Genomic DNA, 18,566 nt, shown 5'->3' on the forward strand with positions numbered 1-18,566 from the left:
TAAATTCATATTAAAAAGTATAAGTACGTAATTTATAATAATAATACGTTTAAATAGGATTTCAGTAGCTTGGCTTTCTCAAGCCAACTTAAATACATTTCTTAATATATAAATGAAATACCTTCTTTTTTGTACTTCCCATCTATCTATATGTTTATGCTTTGTTTTTGGGGATATGAATAATTATTTATTATTATTATTTGGCAGTTAATTTTTAAATAATAAAACAGTAAAACAACATGAAAATCACCACAGTGGTAGACAGTGAGATGTAGAACAATAATCTGGTGGAGTTTGCAGAAAACAATTTGATTTGCATTTTTTATGAATTTATTAAATATTGCTGTATAACAAGGTATACAGTACAGGACTTTGACAGACAATTATTAAATAATAAAACAGTAGATCAACATGAAAATCACCACAGTGGTAGTCAGTAAGATGAAGAACAATAATCTGGTGGAATTTGCAGAAAACAATTTGATTTCAAATGTTTATGAATTTATTAAATATTGCTGTATAACAAGGTATACAGTACAGGACTTTGACAGACAACTATTAAAGAATAAAACAGTAGATCAACATGAAAATCACCACAGTGGTAGACAGTGAGATGTAGAACAATAATCTGGTGGAATTTGCAGAAAACAATTTGATTTGATTTTTTTATGAATTTATTAAATATTGCTGTATAACAAGGTATACAGTACAGGACTTTGACAGTTAATTATTAAATAATTAAACAGTAGATCAATATGAAAATAACCACAGTGGTAGTCAGTGAGATGAAGAACAATAATCTGGTGGAATTTGCAGAAAACAATTTGATTTCGATTTTTTATTCATTTATAAAATATAGCTGTATAGCAATGTAAATATTCATGTGTTTGGCAGACAATTATTAAAGAATAAAACAGTAAAACAACATGAAAATCACCACAGTGGTAGACAGTGAGATGTAGAACAATAATCTGGTGGAGTTTGCAGAAAACAATTTGATTAGCATTTTTTATGAATTTATTAAATATTGCTGTATAACAAGGTATACAGTATAGGATTTTGGCAGGTAATTATTAAATAATAAAACAGTAAAACAACATGAAAATCACCACAGTGGTAGACAGTGAGATGTAGAACAATAATATGGTGGAAATGGCAGAAAACAATTTTTTTTTTTTTTTTATGAATTTATCAAATATTGCTGTATAACAAGGTATGCAGTATAGGACTTTGACAGGCAATTATTAAATAATAAAACAGTAGATCAACATGAAAATCACCACAGTGGTAGACAGTGAGACGTAGAACAATAATCTGGTGGAATTTTCAGAAAACAATTTAATTTAAAATTTCTATGAATTTATTAAATATTGCTTTATAACAAGGTATACAGTATAGGACTTTGGCAGTTAATTATTAAATAATAAAACAGTAAAACAACATGAAAATCACCACAGTGGTAGACAGTGAGATGTAGAACAATAATCTGGTGGAAATGGCAGAAAACTAATTTTTCTTTTTTCTTTTTTTATGAATTTATGAAATATTGCTGTATAACAAGGTATACAGTATGGGACTTTGACAGGCAATTATTAAATAATAAACAGTAGATCAACATGAAAATCACCACAGTGGTAGTCAGTGAGATGTAGAACAATAATCTGGTGGAATTTGCAGAAAACAATTTGATTTCGATTTTTTATTCATTTATTAAATATTGCTGTATAGCAATGTAAATATTCATGAGTTTGGCTGACAATTATTAAAGAATAAAACAGTAAAACAACATGAAAATCACCACAGTGGTAGACAGTGAGATGTAGAACAATAATCTGGTGGAATTTGCAGAAAACAATTTGATTTCAAATGTTTATGAATTTATGAAATATTGCTGTATAACAAGGTATACAGTATAGGATTTTGGCAGGTAATTATTAAATAATAAAACAGTAGATCAACATGAAAATCACCACAGTGGTAGTCAGTGAGATGTAGAACAATAATCTGGTGGAATTTGCAGAAAACAATTTGATTTAAAATTTTTATGAATTTATTAAATATTGCTTTATAACAAGGTATACAGTATAGGACTTTGACAGGCAATTATTAAATAATAAACAGTAGATCAACATGAAAATCACCACAGTGGTAGACAGTGAGATGTAGAACAATAATCTGGTGGAAATGGCAGAAAACAATTTTTTTTTTTATTTATGAATTTATCAAATATTGCTGTATAACAAGGTATACAGTATAGGACTTTGACAGGCAATTATTAAATAATAAAACAGTAGATCAACATGAAAATCACCACAGTGGTAGTCAGTGAGATGTAGAACAATAATCTGGTGGAATTTGCAGAAAACAATTTGATTTCGATTTTTTATTCATTTATTAAATATTGCTGTATAGCAATGTAAATATTCATGAGTTTGGCTGACAATTATTAAAGAATAAAACAGTAAAACAACATGAAAATCACCACAGTGGTAGACAGTGAGATGTAGAACAATAATCTGGTGGAGTTTGCAGAAAACAATTTGATTAGCATTTTTTATGAATTTATTAAATATTGCTGTATAACAAGGTATACAGTATAGGATTTTGGCAGGTAATTATTAAATAATAAAACAGTAAAACAACATGAAAATCACCACAGTGGTAGACAGTGAGATGTAGAACAATAATCTGGTGGAAATGGCAGAAAACTATTTTTTTTTATTTTTTTTATGAATTTATGAAATATTGCTGTATAACAAGGTATACAGTATAGGACTTTGACAGGCAATTATTAAATAATAAACAGTAGATCAACATGAAAATCACCACAGTGGTAGTCAGTGAGATGTAGAACAATAATCTGGTGGAATTTGCAGAAAACAATTTGATTTAAACATTTTATGAATTTATTAAATATTGCTGTATAACAAGGTATAAAGTATAGGACTTTGACAGTTAATTATTAACTAATAAAACAGTAGATCAATATGAAAATCACCACAGTGGTAGTAAGTGAGATGTAGAACAATAATCTGGTGGAATTTGCAGAAAACAATTTGATTTCGATTTTTTATTCATTTATTAAATATTGCTGTATAGCAATGTAAATATTCATGAGTTTGGCAGACAATTATTAAAGAATAAAACAGTAGATCAATATGAAAATCACCACAGTGGTAGTAAGTGAGATGTAGAACAATAATCTGGTGGAATTGGCAGAAAACAATTTGATTGAACATTTTTAAGATCTTATGAAATATTGCTGTATAACAAGGTATACAGTATAGGACTTTGGCAGTTAATTATTAAATAATAAAACAGTAGATCAACATGAAAATCACCACAGTGGTAGTCAGTGAGATGTAGAACAATAATCTGGTGGAATTTGCAGAAAACAATTTGATTTAAAATTGTTATGAATTTATTAAATATTGCTTTATAACAAGGTATACAGTATAGGACTTTGACAGACAATTATTAAATAATAAAACAGTAGAACAACATGAAAATCACCACAGTGGTAGTCAATGAGATGAAGAACAATAATCTGGTGGAATTGGCAGAAAACAATTTGATTTGATTTTTTTATGAATTTATCAAATATTGCTGTATAACAAGGTATACAGTACGGGACTTTGACAGACAATTATTAAATAATAAAACAGTAGATCAACATGAAAATCACCACAGTCGTAGTCTGTGATATGTAGAACAAGAATCTGGTGGAGTTTGCTAAAAACAATTTGATTTTATTTATTTTATTATGAATATTTTTTCAAAAGTCAGCCGACAGCCACCGCATACACCTACCACGCAACCTCGTGTAGACGCGCAATATATTTTTAAGCGTAGATGGCGTGACCGTGCTTTTCTGAAGCACAGATGGCGTGACCGCAGTCACCAACTGCCAGGTCCACAACGGGGAAACGCCAATTGTACAGGTCATTGAAAGGGTAAGACCGATTCGTGAATAAGAATGCAGCACAAATTTATCTAGATGCATTATTATTTATAATACATGCATTAATTCTATGAAAACAACAGTATTTTAAAAGAACTGCATACGACGCACTTAAAAATTCGTTTCAAGGTCAAGTTCCTTACCTTTTCAAAAACAACCTGTTTACTGCACAAAATACAAGTAGATCGTTCGCCTTCTATGGTTGTGGGGCGAAAAGAGGAGGTCTCTACAATTGTTTTCGACTTGGTTGCTCAAACTGACCCCGTGATTTGCTTGCTTAAATGGGGTGGGTGGGATGAAATATGCATGTTACCTTAAGCACCGCCTTTGGACCACATTTTTATGGTTACTTTCAACATATTTTGGCCAAAGTTCCAGAGGGCAAGAATTGCGCAAAACATTCAGATATGCATCTTCAAATTGAATACACTGCAACTCTGCTGTTCTTCGGTCTTGCTTTCTCTCTCACATGTACTTGTCAGCACATTGTATCTGCATTTTGGCTGTTCAAGTGTTGATTCTGTTCTTTTGTAAAGTTCATCAATTATTAAATTAGTTCATTTAACCTGTAAAGCAGTTCTGCGAAAATAATAATAATGTGTCAGCTCAGTTCAGTTTTCACACAAGTGTCAGTACAGTCAAATCAATAATATTTTTTGAATATTAAGTGTCCCCAACTAAGCAAGCCAGAGGCAACAGTGGCAAGGAACCCAAACTCCATCAAGTGACAGAATTCAGAAAAAACTTTGGGAGAAACCAGGTTCGGTCTGGGGGCCAGTTCTCTGGCCAACGAACAAACACTGTGGTGATTATGATTCAGACAGCATCACAAGTCAGAAATCAAATATTCATCCAGGTCCTTTTGTTTAAAGATCGGCTTCATCACGCGCGCATGGAGCCGAAGCTGGCCATAGGGTCTGTGCTGAGGACCTGTCTGGTTCTTTTAGTCTTTGCTGAAAACCTTTGTCTTTGATGAAACCTTGAATGTCCATTTTGCAACCATCTGTAAAATGTATGCAATCTTCATACCTGCCTAAACAACAATCCACCATCCAGATATTATTAAAGCTACATTAACAATCTGTGACTACATTATAAAAAGAAACAGTAACTCACAGTAAAAAAAAATGTATTCTGTGGGGAAAACTGCAGCATAATTACAGAAGGCTAAAACTTTACTCCGAATTGCAAAACGACAACTTGGGCCTGTGCCTTATTTTCCATACAATTTTTTTTTTAAAGGAAAACTGTGAAGCTCTTTGCTTAGTCAATTTTATTTTTGCACAAATGTAATTTGAACATTAAATAATGACATAAACAAAATACAGAAGAACAAATGCACAAGATCTAAACTCACAAAAATCCTTTAACTTAAACGTTAACAGACAATTAAAAATTGATAAACAGAATCCACGGGTGAAACTATTCTCTCAAATTTTCATTATGAATGTTATGAATTAATATTGCTTGTAATTAATCATAAAATAATATTAGTTTCAACAAAGAATATTTTTAGCCTTCTGAGCAACAAAAAGGTTTAAAGAAATTCTTAAGACTAAATTTACATTCAGAACTACCTTTGCTCAAGCATTTTCTGTTAGAATTGGGGGTACATACGTTATAAATTTACCTGAAAAAAAACAACAACACAAATGTACATGACTTCTGTGGTCATCACAGGTATCGGTAGCTGCACAACCTGGCTGTCATACTCTCACACTGAGTGTTGCTCACACAATGTACAGCTGAGTGTCTCTTTTTTTTTTGGTACCTCACTACAAAAGTTTATGAAAACTTGGCAGCTTGTGGAGGAGGTCCTAAAAATCCTCCAGCCTGTTTGGTGGCGGCACGGGAGGGGGCGAGACCCAACATCTTCTGGATGTTCTGAAATTAAAATTGGTAAAAGTTAGGGCATGCATTACATAAAACAAACAACTGAACTGAACAGTGTCAAAGTTGAAACTCTTCCCTCAAAACTGCTATTACATTTTTACAACTTGGATTTTGCCCCATTCACTCACAGAAACACTGAAGAAATAATATATAAACAATAGATAAACATTACCTGTCGAATCGACATGGTGCACAGGATGTAGAGGAAGATGAAGGAACAGTCGGTGTAATCTTCACCAAGGAGGTTACGGTGTGAGAGACCTTGGATATACGACAATGGGACAAATGGAAGTTTGGCCACAACACGACCATCAAAGCTGGAATTGAAGAAAAAAAACGGTGTTTAAAAGCACATAAATTAAGTAGCTGGCCATTTCAGGTAACTTTAGCAAATCAAACTACTATTAGCCTAAGATATTATTGAACATTTATAACAAAGCGCCTCTGATAATGCAACGAATGAGTCTACCTACATGGAATTGAACATGCCCATCAAAGCAGTGAAGCAAAAGCCAATGGCAAACATCGATTTCATCCGGACCTGCAATTAAAATATCTTTAATACAATGCCATTAAATAAAAAAAAAAAACTTGTTAAACAGATCACATTCACTATGGGAATTAATAAAAAATAACACAACATAAGAAATATGATATAAATTTGAGAATTGGAATAGAAATATTAGAATACCATAGACAAGTCTCTGTTATTGTTCTTCAGTTTCTCCTCTTGTCTCTCTGTTGAAGACATTATAGTCATTTATGTTTCATTGAGGACCAATAGCCATGTTGCATTATAATAATTGAATTTGTACTTTGTTAATAACAATAACTATTATTATTTACTATTTTACTTATAATAATAATAGCTTTACAAATTAGTTTTATAATTGTAATAATAATTTTAACTATCTTACCAATTTTTTTCTTCTGTTGACGCCCAGCTGATTCTGTAATTGTCTCCTTCTTTTTCTCCACTAAAACATATTGCACAATTTTAAACAATGGTCACTTGGATTAAATTAATGCAAAGGACACATAATTCATTCATACAACTTACGTTTTTTACTTTGTTTTTCAACCTCAGCCTTTAATCTCTTGTATTTGTCTGTGCGGTACACCAGAACCCATGTTATTCCTGTAGAAACAGAGCAAAGCAAACGGTTATCCAGCACTATTTGAGCTAAAGCATTTGTCCTGTATTTGCTGAGCTTAGGACATTTTCCTAGACACTCGATACGTTTTCAGACATGTAAACCTGAATTTCAAGATAGCATTTACATACCTTCCGCTAATAATGCTGTGCAAATAGATATGAACACGATTAGAATAGTATCTGCAAACATTGTGCTCATTTTGGAAAAACGATTAGGAAACGATAATAATACTAGTTAATACTTTGGTTGGGCGATAACCTCTACTGTAGCAGCGTCAGCATTACTGTGGTGATGTCATCAATGTGCGCCCGGCTTCCTCGTGGGTGCTGAATGTGTTTGAGCTATGAACTCATGACACCACATCTCCCACTAGTGGCAGTGACCCGGCAATATCAGCCGGCATGCACGGGACAGAATGACAATTCTGATGATGATAATGATGATAGTGAGCTTTAGGAGAAACCCCCAAGCACTCCCCCCAGTAACTATCATGAACAGCCCTATGGCTCCTGGGCGACACCATCTCTCAGGACCTGAAGTGGGACAATCCATGGACAATCCATGCCATGGTGAAAAAGGCCCAGCAGAGACTACTTCCTTCGCCAGCTGAGGAAGTTCAACCTGTCACAGGAGCTGCTGATGCAGTTCTTCTCAGCAGTCAATGAGTCTGTCCTCTGCAGAATCAGACATCAGAAGACTGGGATGATTCGGACTGCTGAGCAGATTATTGGTGCTCCCCTCCAAGAACTGTATAGCCTACATCCAGAGTGAGAAAAGGGGGCTCAGAAAATCCACTTTGGATCCCTCACATCCAAGCCACCTTCTCTTTAAACTTTTATCATCTGGCTACAGAGCATCAGAACAGCCATGCAAGCACAAGAAAAAAAAAGTTTCTTCTTTCAGACAATAAACAGTTAATGTTCTCCCCACTATGCAATGATAATGTGCAATATCACTTATATTTATTTGGCAATACCCTACCTCTTCTTATTCCATTCCCTGCTAATTCTATTTGTATATAGCACACCTGTACATACAAATTGGTCTATTATGTTTATACATATGTGTCTTATTTACATAAATCTTTATTTTTTATTTTACTATATCGGTGTATTGTTGTCTTTGTACTGGAAGCTTCTTCTGTCACCAAAACAAATCCCTTGTGTGTGCAAACATATTTTGCAATAAAGCTCATTCTGATTCTGATTCTTTGATTAAATCTTTTTTTAACCATTTAGGCTACTGTTACATTGTAAGTTATATATCCACATTGAAACAAATATGGCAGTTGTGAGCCTGTGCTCTCGTTTAATTGTTTTTGTAATGTGATGACACTTTATTCATATTATACCTCATTTTTTCTTAATGTGCATTGTTACATTGAGTTATATTATTAACAATTCACTCTCTCATATAAGTACAAAAATATAAAGTCGGCAGGACTCTAGTGTACTGCGATTGTTAAAAGGTTTAAAGATTTGATTAAAAAACATTTCAAACATAATTTCTAAACCTCTAAAATGATTTCATTTAGCTTTCCTTTAAAAAAAAAACATTTCAGTCAAATGTTATTATTGAAAATGGATTAGTACATGACTGAGACTGATAAGGGATGATTTGAAAGACACAAGGTACTGCCAGATATTTGTGGATAGTCCACAAATACAGTACAGATTGTACTTTTTCATTAATTGTTTTGTGTTTCATACTTGTTTTTGTCTGCTTAAATTTAGCTGGCAGGTTCCATTCTGACAACTTGCCCCATAATATATTTAATAATATAATATAATATCTATCTAATCTAAATAAAATATAATATAATATCTATCTATACACACACACTATTAGAATTGAATGCTGATGTTTTCAAACTTTTCATACTTTCTTACTATCTGGATATCTAAGAATTCCAACTAACAAATGTAATTGCACACACAAAGGGCAAAGGAAAAGGATAGACACAATTGAAAAGAAGGGGAGGAGGAGGAGGAGCCGCTGCTTGCCGTGGTAAAAGCAGCCCAGAGTCTCAGGCTCTCAGCGCGCACTGACAGCATGGCAGGAGACAGCGACAGCAAGTTGGACAACCAAGCCGAAAATGAGCATGTTGTCAGACAACCTTTCCTCATCGGGGTAGCCGGCGGCACTGCCAGCGGCAAGGTTGGCATTCTGCTTTACCTTACATGAATATTAGTTATCGTTTGATTTTGTGTTTGTCACAGAGATGAGATGAGCGCACACTGACCGCGTGGCTCATTGTCACGGTATCACCAGTGTGAAAATGTATTTTATTCCCCGAGATGGTTTGACAGGTCCGATGCAAAAACGGGCATGTAGACTTTTAGCATTTAAGTGATCTTATTTTTATTTTTTTTAAATCAACTTTACGTATTTAGACGAAAGGAAAAACTAATACATTATGGTAGCCTAGTAGGCTATTTTAAAACTGAAATACACGTTCAGTGAGAATATATTGAATAGTTTATATATATATCCCTTAAAAACAAGATGTTGGTAATTTCCCAATAGACAGCTCCCACACACCATCGCCATACAAACACCATGGCGATGGTGGACGTATACCAACTTATTAATAAGCATAATCGTTACTATTATTTTCTTTTGAAGTGCTCAAGAGCCAGTTTAATTAATTTGCGAAAAGTAACAGGATTGTCGTGGATCAGGCGTTGTAGGCTATCGAAGCAAAATACCACGTCTGTCTTTGTTGTTAGAAAACAGCATGAAACTTGCGCCGGGTAAATCACCACAATCGCTCTGACATTCCATCAGATTCAGTAAAATCCCATCCGCTGGCGAACACCCTAATTACAGTTTTACTTTACAACGTGGTGTGAGGAAAGTCTAACTTTGCGGTTATAGTTATTATATGTGAATGAATGAAGCATTGTCCGCTAGGATAACAGTTATAGCCTACAAGCACAAAGAACGGTCTTTGTTTCATGGGCTAATGGTGTGTGTGATATCAGAGAATGAGATAACAGGTTATATATGTGTAATTAGCGTTAAACACAAATAACTCCTGAATGTGGACGATAAAGAAGAATAATCGCGGAGCTTTTGTTAGTTAACGTTATTGGGGTCAGCGGCACAGCGAATGTGTCACATCTTACCTCATTTACGTGCGTAAAGGCGGCGTGCGTGCGTACGCAGTGATACGTCAAGACAGCTGCTCCAATGAAGAAGTGTTTGTTTTCGATTTGTTTTAGTTGTCATTTTAAATATTTATAGATCATATTTTCCCGTAGTGTTTTTTTTGTGTGTGTGTGTGTAGGGAATAAATAGTATAACTGTAAAGTTAAAGTAAAATGCTACAATAAAATGGTTAAAGTTACAATGCCATACCACAAAAACACACACACAGAGAGAGAGAGAGAGAGAGAGAGAGAGAGAGAGAGATAGATTGTTGAGAGAGAGAGAGGATTGTTGAGAGAGAGAGAGAGAGAGAGAGAGAGAGAGAGAGAGAGGAGAGATCGAGAACACCACTGCAAGTAACTGATGTAATTTAATTTTTGAATGACATCAGTTATATACATATTGCTTTATGTATTTTAGTCGTATTTTTCTTTTATGTAACCTATGGAAGCCAATTTTTTTTTTTAAACATGCTTTTGTAGGCTAAATCATAATTATCTTGACTATGACTAAGTATGCCAATTTCTACTTCTTATTTTATAATTATGACTTAGTATTTCATTCTACTTCTTAATGTCACAATTTTGACTTCTTTCATAATTTAGATTTATGTCATTATTATTTCATAATTTCAATTTATTATGACTTGGTAGCATGTCAAAATCTAGACTTTAGTGTTATGTTTGTGTGCAAGATTTTGTTGTGAATGTGTGGGTAACAGTTTTTATGTTATTATTGGCCATAGTTGCTGGAAAGACCAACGGTAATGAAGTTTAAGTCACCATTTATTACAGTGTATTTAATGACCACTCTGTTTAGTCATAATTTAAATGGTCTCTGTACATAACTTGTCTGTTCCTTTCTTCCGTTAGCTTATCTTGTTTGCTTATGTTGTGACTGCTATATCTCCCAGCTGTCAGGTGTGCAGGTTTCTCTCTACCACACTGCTGGAGAACGTGTAGTCTATTTTCTCAGTGAAAATGCTTTGACTGTATAGACTCCCTCAAGCAGTATGTTATCATTCCTTTGGCCATGTAGACCCTTAATGTTTTGCCCAGTGCTGCTAATATGTTATGCTCTCCTCTCAGTGTGCTGTTTTAGGACACCAGTTTGTTTACATCCTGGATCTGCTCTAGAAAGCTTCTGTCAAGTTCTGTTTAATGCAGCCATTTCTTTGCATTGAGAGCATACATCATACAACCCACTATAGGTGCACTTTAGGTAGCATTCGCATTACATTTCTAAACTGCAGCTTAGCTTGTTAGGTACACAAAAATGCTTGGGAATTAAAGTCTGCATGAAACAGAAGTTGCTATAGTCTTTTCTTTCCTATTGTTGTGACGTAGAAGTGAAACGGCTTTTCGAACAAGAAAACAATGTAGGGTGGGACTTAATTTTGACCATCATGATTGGATCAATGGATTGTTGTGGTTTGCTATTGCTGATGATCTCTTGTGAGTGACAGGTTATCCTGCCCTCACACCGTTAAACAAGCCATCAGAGAAGAGAAGATATGTAACTGAAAGAGGGATGTGAACTGGGTTGGAAGCTACTTTGGCTTGAGGTTCATAGATTTTGGGCACAGACAGTACCATCAAATGTCAAAGAAGTGTTTGAGCTCTTTTTTTCCCTTCTTTTTGCAAGACTTAAACACAGTGGAAAACTAATGGTAGCAAATGGAACCTTGTTACCAGTAAGTGCTTTATTGTGCATTGTTCAACATGCTGCTTGTCCATTTGAATTGCACATGGTGTAAATAAGAGTGCACCACTTAAATATGTTGAAGTTGAAATTGGCTATAAATATAAGAAGAGTTGTTTTCTTGGTGATTGTAAGTTATTGTGAGGCAGGTAAAATTCTCACAAAACTATATGCAACACAAAGTTAATGCAATGAATGTTTGAGCAGAGCTGTGATAATTTTGTGTGCGAGTGACAAAAGTCAGTGCTTTCCGTAACTCTTAAGTCAGAAATGCATTGTGTTTTGAAAGACATGAAGGCCTTGAAGCAGAGGATGTCTGTTTTTGTTTTACAAATGCTTGGTGTATATGTGTGTAGCTTCTTATAAAGGGCTTGGGACAGCTTGAACTGTTTGTAGATTATGCTTTAAATGGATTGAGGGACTGGCAGGCAGCATTGCAGCTGGTGAGGGATAGCTTTGCAAGACATTTTAGCGCATACTCATAGGTTAGATACAGCAGGGTTTCATCAGACTCCGAAGGATTCAGTGGGAGATGCCTGCACTGCGGCCTGTCTCTTTATTGGCGTGTGGTTGTGTCTTTACATGATCTGCTGATCTGAACTCATCGCATGTGGTTTTGAGTGTTCTAGAGATCGACCTATATTGACTTTTTTAACTGTTACCAATACTGAATATTTGTGTACCCAAAAAACGATATATAGAACCGATACATATTATTTCTTTTTTTGACTGTTATAACAGCACTGAACTGAACAAAACTGTCTTAACACTTTTTTTTTTTTTTTTTCTGTGCTATAATTTCTGTAATTTCACTGCCTTTTTGCATACATAACAAAACACACTTAGTAAATAAAGGGATTGAAAGAGTGCAAAAAATAAAAATGGTGAATTATCGGTGAATCCGATATAACAAAACCGATACATGATAATGGAAAAATGCTTACCTGTAAATATCGGGAAAATATCAGCAAAACTGATTATCGGTCGATCACTAAGTTATACTTTCTGGTCTTTCATAATAGTAGCTTTTATTTGATGTCATACATCAAATGACTTTGTGTCTAAGTTTAGTCATTTTTGCATAGTGTGTACCCTTTCTGAATTGAGGATGTGCTAGAGTATTAATACTTCTCATCATGATAAAGTCAGCAATTTGAAAAGGTACACCATAGACCTTGTACATTTTAATGCTATTTCTCTCTCTTTTGTGCTGGGCTCATCAGGGTGTGACTCCTTCCTCCATATCATGTAATATATCATATGATGGTTTTTATTAGTAGACTGCCTTGGGGATATAGATCAGTTTTTATGAAGATAGTCAGTGTACTAGACATTTTCAAGGTGCTGCTGAAATCTCTGTGACAATGTGAACAAACACCTGTGTGTTTTCGTAACTGATCATGGTTTGTGTGGTATTTTTTTTGTACATGGTGTGTCACCTGTTTGTCTGTGTGTATGTGTTGGTAGGTTATAGTCCTTGCTCTGTTAATATAATAATATACATGCCTATTAAAAAGATAAAACAGATTGAAGAAATACAGTCCTGTGTTTATGCCTTGAATGTGGGTGGTGTGATTTTTGCTTTTGAAAGTAATGACTGAAAGATTTTTTTGTGATATTTATATTTAATGTATGTCATTGTTTTGTGTCAAAATGTCACTAACAATACTCATACTTTGAATGTTTAATTAGCCTTAAAGTCGCATGAAATAGAAATTGCGATAGTCTTTGCTTCCCTATTTTTATGTAAATCCGAGTGAAACTTCTCTAGAACAAGAAAAAATGTAGGGTGGGACTTAATTTTATCCATCACAAATTGATATGATTGTTGTGATTTGTCATTGCTGTGATCTCATGTGAGTGACAGGTTGTCCCGCCCTCGAGCCAGTAAACACGTCACCATAGAAGGGAGAGGGGAAGTTATTTAGATTATGTGAACGCCATCCGGTCACAGGTTTGCGTTTAAAGTCTGTTTAGAGAGAACGCCGTCGTCTTAGTGGCCCCTAATGTAATAACAAATGATAATTTTGCTGGAAGTGAATCAATCAAAACCAACTTTAGCCGAAATAACATTATTCAAAATCGCTATAAAGCCAAAACAATCTCTGTTACCGTAAATTGTATGTTTATCTCTGTAAAGCTGCTTTGAAACAATCTCCATTGTTAAAAGCGCTATATAAATGAAGATGACTTGACTTGATTATGGGCACATGTTTTTAAAAAGAAATTATGATGTGCTTCGATAAATCATTATTATAATACTGCAATGTTCCATAAAAATAAGAATCATTTTTTATTTCATGGTGACTTAATACTGTTCAATGTAACACTGTATCAGTTCTTAGTTCTCATTCATGTTTTGTCATGATGAAATTAATGATGTGCGGTTCAGTGAGTGAGTCAGATTAATCCAACTGATTTAATGCAAATTAAATTGCTCAAAGTCTGAGGACGAGGTGTCAGAACTGTTAAAAAAAAAACAATGTGCCCCTGAATGGAACTGAACACCATGAAAATAATCAATATCTTGTATTATTATTAATATTATTATTTAGATCTGAATACAAAACCATTATCAGTTCCTTAACCAAGTTTAGTGGCCACCCACAGGAATTACACACTTAACCTTTAATTTTTGGCCATTTTGTAAGAATTTCAGTTTTAATGAAGATTACTAACTGAACTGTGCTGAACTACAATCCTTTCTTATTTTTTTTTTAGTCATCAGTTTGTGGGAAGATTATGGAGCTCCTTGGCCAGAATAAGATCGACCATCACCAGAGGCAGGTGGCCATCCTCAGTCAGGACAGTTTCTACAGGGTACTGACCCCCGAACAAAAGGCCAAGGCTCTAAAAGGACAATTTAACTTTGACCACCCAGGTAAAAGAGCTTGAAAAGCTCATGTTACATTGATATAATTTTAGTTTATATTATTTCAAATTATTATTTACAAATGTATGGTTCTTTATGTTTGCTTTTTGTATTGTGAGAGAGTGTGTGAGTGACTGTCTGCCTGACTCAGCCACCCTCAAACACACTCATTCTGCAGCTGCGCAAGTGGTTTATCACCTTTTTGCTTGTTCTCGATTTCCCACGTCCTGTGGATCAGGAAACCTTAGAACAAATTCTGTGTTGTCTCACTGACCCTCTTTTACTCCATCTCACAGATGCGTTTGATAATGAGTTGATAGTCAAAACCCTGTGTGATATCATGGAGGGAAGAACGGTCCAAATTCCAGTCTACGACTTTGTTACCCATTCAAGGTCAGTTCAGACCACATTTGAACAGTTTAGATAGCTTAAAGGGATAGTTCACTCAAAAATAATATTTCTGAGTAAATTCATCATTACTACAAACCCTTTGGTTAATCTTCGAAACACAAAAAGCCTAAATTAAATCTTGACTTGGATTAAACCGTTTGATTCGTATTTGTTCCACGACTCTTTTATGACCTTTTTGCATCTTCTAAGTTTACTAGGTTAAACCTCCTAGGTTTCATTAAAAATGTTATAATTTGTGTTTTGAAGATTAACCAAAGTCATACAGGTCTGGAATGACATGAGGGTGAGTAAATGATGGCAGAATTTTCATTTTTGGGTGAACTAACCCTTTAACCTATTATCATTGTATTGTATTGTTTTTATGTGTGGATATGTTTGTATCTATGTGAGAACCACACATGAAAGCAATGTGTAAGAAGCATGTGTTTATTTTGGTGCGCATATTGAGTGGTTCCAGGAAAGTAGCAGTTTCAATACTAATTGTAACTGCTGTTTCTTGGCTTACACTACTTGAGTGCAATGTGAAACAGGCCTTATCTTGATGTTACATAAAAATGTTTCAGGATGCAGGAAATACCTGAACAAACAGATTGTTTTCCTTACACATATGCAGGAAAGAAGAGACGGTTGCTGTTTATCCAGCAGACGTGGTTTTATTTGAAGGCATTCTTATGTTTTATTCGCAAGAAATCCGAGATCTGTTTCAGATGAAGCTGTTTGTGGATACGGATGCAGATACACGCCTGTCACGCAGAGGTGTGTGTGGGTTTCATCAAGATCAATGGATCTCAAAAAAACATTCATAATGTGGTAGTGATAGGGCTATGTGTTTCTGTGCAATTTGATTCCCATTTTTCAATTCTCGCTCTTTCTCATCTCATTCCCCTCTGCACATAGTCCTGAGAGACATCAGTGAGAGAGGCCGTGACCTAGAGCAAGTGCTAAGTCAATACATAACATTTGTTAAGCCTGCCTTCGAGGAGTTCTGTCTGCCAGTAAGTTTTACACTCTCTGCCATGTATGCTGACCTACTATTTGGAATTAGTAGTTTTTATTTATGCATGTATGTATTTATTAATTAATGGTGTTTACTTTATCAATTTACACACGCACGCTACCATTACCGCTGCCATATATTTTTCATGTTTTTGAAAGAAGTCTCTTGTGCTCACTCAGGCTGAGAAATACAGAAATTGGATCAGAAATACAGTAAAAACAGTAATATTGTGATATGATACAATGAATTGCAAAACAACCTTACATAGGTTTTTTTTGTACCAAATATATTATAAATGGTCCTTCTATTTTGTTTTTATATAAATGGAAATTAAATATAAATTTTTATTTATATAGAGTATATCTTTTTTAGCTCAATTTTTTTTCATTGATATATGGATCCAATATAAGTCTTTCAGGTTACGTGAGAATGTATTTCGTGAGAATGAGGAAACAGGTGGTGAAATATTTTCCCAGTGGACTGTTGTTGTTGATCATATAGAATTTTTCTTTTCAGGGCTTCTCTTAATTTTTGTTGTCCAATTTTTTTTCTCTCCCTCAGACAAAAAAGTATGCTGATGTGATCATTCCAAGGGGAGCTGATAATCTGGGTGAGATTTTGAATGTTTGTCCAAATGTGCTATTAGATTTTACCATGGAATAGAGGAGATGGAAATGGAAATGTTTTGGAACGGTTTATCATATACATATATTGTTTTGAAAATAGGAATGTTTGAGGGTGCCTATCAAGGCCAGCACTCCAAAACACAAAATAATTGTATCACTTGTTTCACATGTACTAGACTAGTACATGTGAAACAAGTGAAAATGTTTTTTTGTGTATATATATATATATATATATATATACACACACACACACACACACACACACACCCCAACATACTGTATATGACAAATTTGTATGACGCAAATAATTTTTTTTTAATACACAGCGACTTGTAAACAAACCATGTAAAGTGGTTTTACATCACTTTAAATCACTTACATCACTTTAACTTTCTCTCTCTCTCTCTCTCTCTCTCTCTCTCTCTCTCTCTCTCTCTCTCTCTCTCTCTCTCTCTCTCTCTCTCTCTCTCTCTCTCTCTCCCTCCCTCCCTCCCTCTCCTCTCTCTCTCTCTCTCTCTCTCTCTCTCTCTCTCTCTCTCTCTCTCTCTCTCTCTCTCTCTCTCTCTCTCTCTCTCTCTCTCTCTCTCTCTCTCTCTCTCTCTCTCTCTCTCTCTCTCTCTCTCTCTCTCTCTCTCTCTCTAGTTGCCATAAATTTGATAGTGCAGCACATTCAGGATATTCTGAATGGTGGCTTGAACAAACGCTTGAATGGATACCTCAACGGCCACAACACACCGCGTAAACGGCATCCCTCAGAGTCCAGCAGCAGGCCACATTGACCAGCCCTATACCAGGACATCAGGGAATGCAGGAGAGAATGAATGTTTGAAGGATGGATGCAAGAGAAAAAAGGATTGCTTGTGCATTTTGTTAATTAGCCAACATTGTATAAGACAAAAAGAATCACAAATTCAAGAATTTCAAAGACTGCCTTTTATTTCATTCTATTTCCTCCTTTATGTTTTTTTGTTTTGTTTTTTGGACTGGCTACACTTGATGTTTTAGGAGTTAGAAAGATAAACTTCTAGTTCTGTGATTGTTAAAGGTCAAAATGGATATTTCCTCACTATTTATTTTAGCATTTCATTTTGAGAGTAGTTTTATTGAATAAAAGGGGGGATGCAAATAATTAAATATTTCATAACTCCATGGTAATAAGGATTGAACATAATTTTTTTTAAATTATTAATATTTTCTTTGTTAATCGTTTTTTCTATCAGAAAGGACTACATTTGTAAATTTATTTAAAGAACCCTTTGTGTTTTTTTTGCATCCCTGGAAAACCCTTTTGAGGCCAAAAACAATCAATGTTTTAAAATTCCTTTTTTGTTCTTGGTTGTCAGTAATGGAATAAGTTTTTAGTATTCTGGCATTATTGATATGATGTCCCTAAGATCAGTGTTTCTTGCTGAAGGATAAACATTTATTCCTCCATTGCACTTGAACAATTCAGGCAGTGTTGCTTGGTCACAACAGGCCTCTCAGGGTGTAGTTACTACAAATGAAAACATAAACTCAGTTTTATCCTAAAAGGAAAGAGAAAGAACTGTATTCTACATTTAATATAAGAAAACATCAGAGCCCACAACTCTAAAATAAAGGGCAGTAATCAGGCTAAAACTAAGCAAGACTAAATTGGCTTGTTATGTCCATATATATTGTACATTTATCATACTTGGTTCTGAACTGCAATTGAAGCCCTTTTGAGTGTTACATACAGTGGCCACACAGACTCCTGGCACCTCTAGAATATTTACAGAGATGCCAACTGATCCTCATTCAGAATGGTCATGTACTT

General features: G+C 34.6%; 3 protein-coding genes across 3 annotated transcripts in view; 1 reads left to right on the top strand and 2 right to left on the bottom strand.

Moving 5' to 3' along the window:
* aldh9a1a.1 (aldehyde dehydrogenase 9 family, member A1a, tandem duplicate 1) overlaps positions 1-4,200 on the bottom strand; it is a 35,297-nt gene extending 31,097 nt beyond the window's left edge. Inside the window, exon 1 of the mRNA XM_056252395.1 lies at positions 4,105-4,200. The gene's annotated coding sequence lies outside the window, so the exon portion shown is untranslated. The remainder of the gene's footprint in view (positions 1-4,104) is intronic.
* Positions 4,201-5,217: 1,017 nt separating this feature from the next.
* Positions 5,218-7,320, bottom strand: tmco1 (transmembrane and coiled-coil domains 1). Its single transcript, XM_056252397.1, has 7 exons — positions 7,140-7,320; positions 6,915-6,992; positions 6,772-6,831; positions 6,546-6,592; positions 6,328-6,395; positions 6,027-6,171; positions 5,218-5,845 (listed from the first exon to the last, which is right to left on the bottom strand). The coding sequence occupies exons 1-7, from the start codon at positions 7,207-7,209 to the stop codon at positions 5,747-5,749; spliced, it is 567 nt and encodes a 188-aa protein (XP_056108372.1). The 5' UTR covers positions 7,210-7,320; the 3' UTR covers positions 5,218-5,746.
* A 1,697-nt stretch (positions 7,321-9,017) lies between these two features.
* uck2a (uridine-cytidine kinase 2a) lies at positions 9,018-18,202 on the top strand. Its single transcript, XM_056252396.1, has 7 exons — positions 9,018-9,168; positions 14,584-14,743; positions 15,031-15,127; positions 15,759-15,901; positions 16,043-16,140; positions 16,704-16,752; positions 17,411-18,202. The coding sequence occupies exons 1-7, from the start codon at positions 9,064-9,066 to the stop codon at positions 17,545-17,547; spliced, it is 789 nt and encodes a 262-aa protein (XP_056108371.1). The 5' UTR covers positions 9,018-9,063; the 3' UTR covers positions 17,548-18,202.
* Positions 18,203-18,566: the final 364 nt, after the last annotated feature.

This window comes from Rhinichthys klamathensis, unplaced genomic scaffold (assembly GCF_029890125.1).
Source record: "Rhinichthys klamathensis goyatoka isolate OS25496 unplaced genomic scaffold, OSU_Roscu_1.1 h1tg000094l_1, whole genome shotgun sequence".
In the NCBI taxonomy this organism is placed as follows: Eukaryota; Metazoa; Chordata; class Actinopteri; order Cypriniformes; family Leuciscidae; genus Rhinichthys; species Rhinichthys klamathensis.

Excerpts from the sequence above, each read along its gene's own strand:
- tmco1 (XM_056252397.1), bottom strand. The coding sequence starts at position 7,209 with ATGAGCACAATGTTTGCAGATACTATTCTAATCGTGTTCATATCTATT. Across the intron at positions 6,593-6,771 it reads TCAACAGAAGAAAAAAATTG|AGAGACAAGAGGAGAAACTG; the intron begins GTAAGATAGTTA and ends TGTCTTCAACAG. Across the intron at positions 5,846-6,026 it reads GCACCATGTCGATTCGACAG|AACATCCAGAAGATGTTGGG; the intron begins GTAATGTTTATC and ends TTTTAATTTCAG.
- uck2a (XM_056252396.1), top strand. The coding sequence starts at position 9,064 with ATGGCAGGAGACAGCGACAGCAAGTTGGACAACCAAGCCGAAAATGAG. Across the intron at positions 14,744-15,030 it reads ATTTAACTTTGACCACCCAG|ATGCGTTTGATAATGAGTTG; the intron begins GTAAAAGAGCTT and ends TCCATCTCACAG. Across the intron at positions 15,128-15,758 it reads GACTTTGTTACCCATTCAAG|GAAAGAAGAGACGGTTGCTG; the intron begins GTCAGTTCAGAC and ends ACACATATGCAG.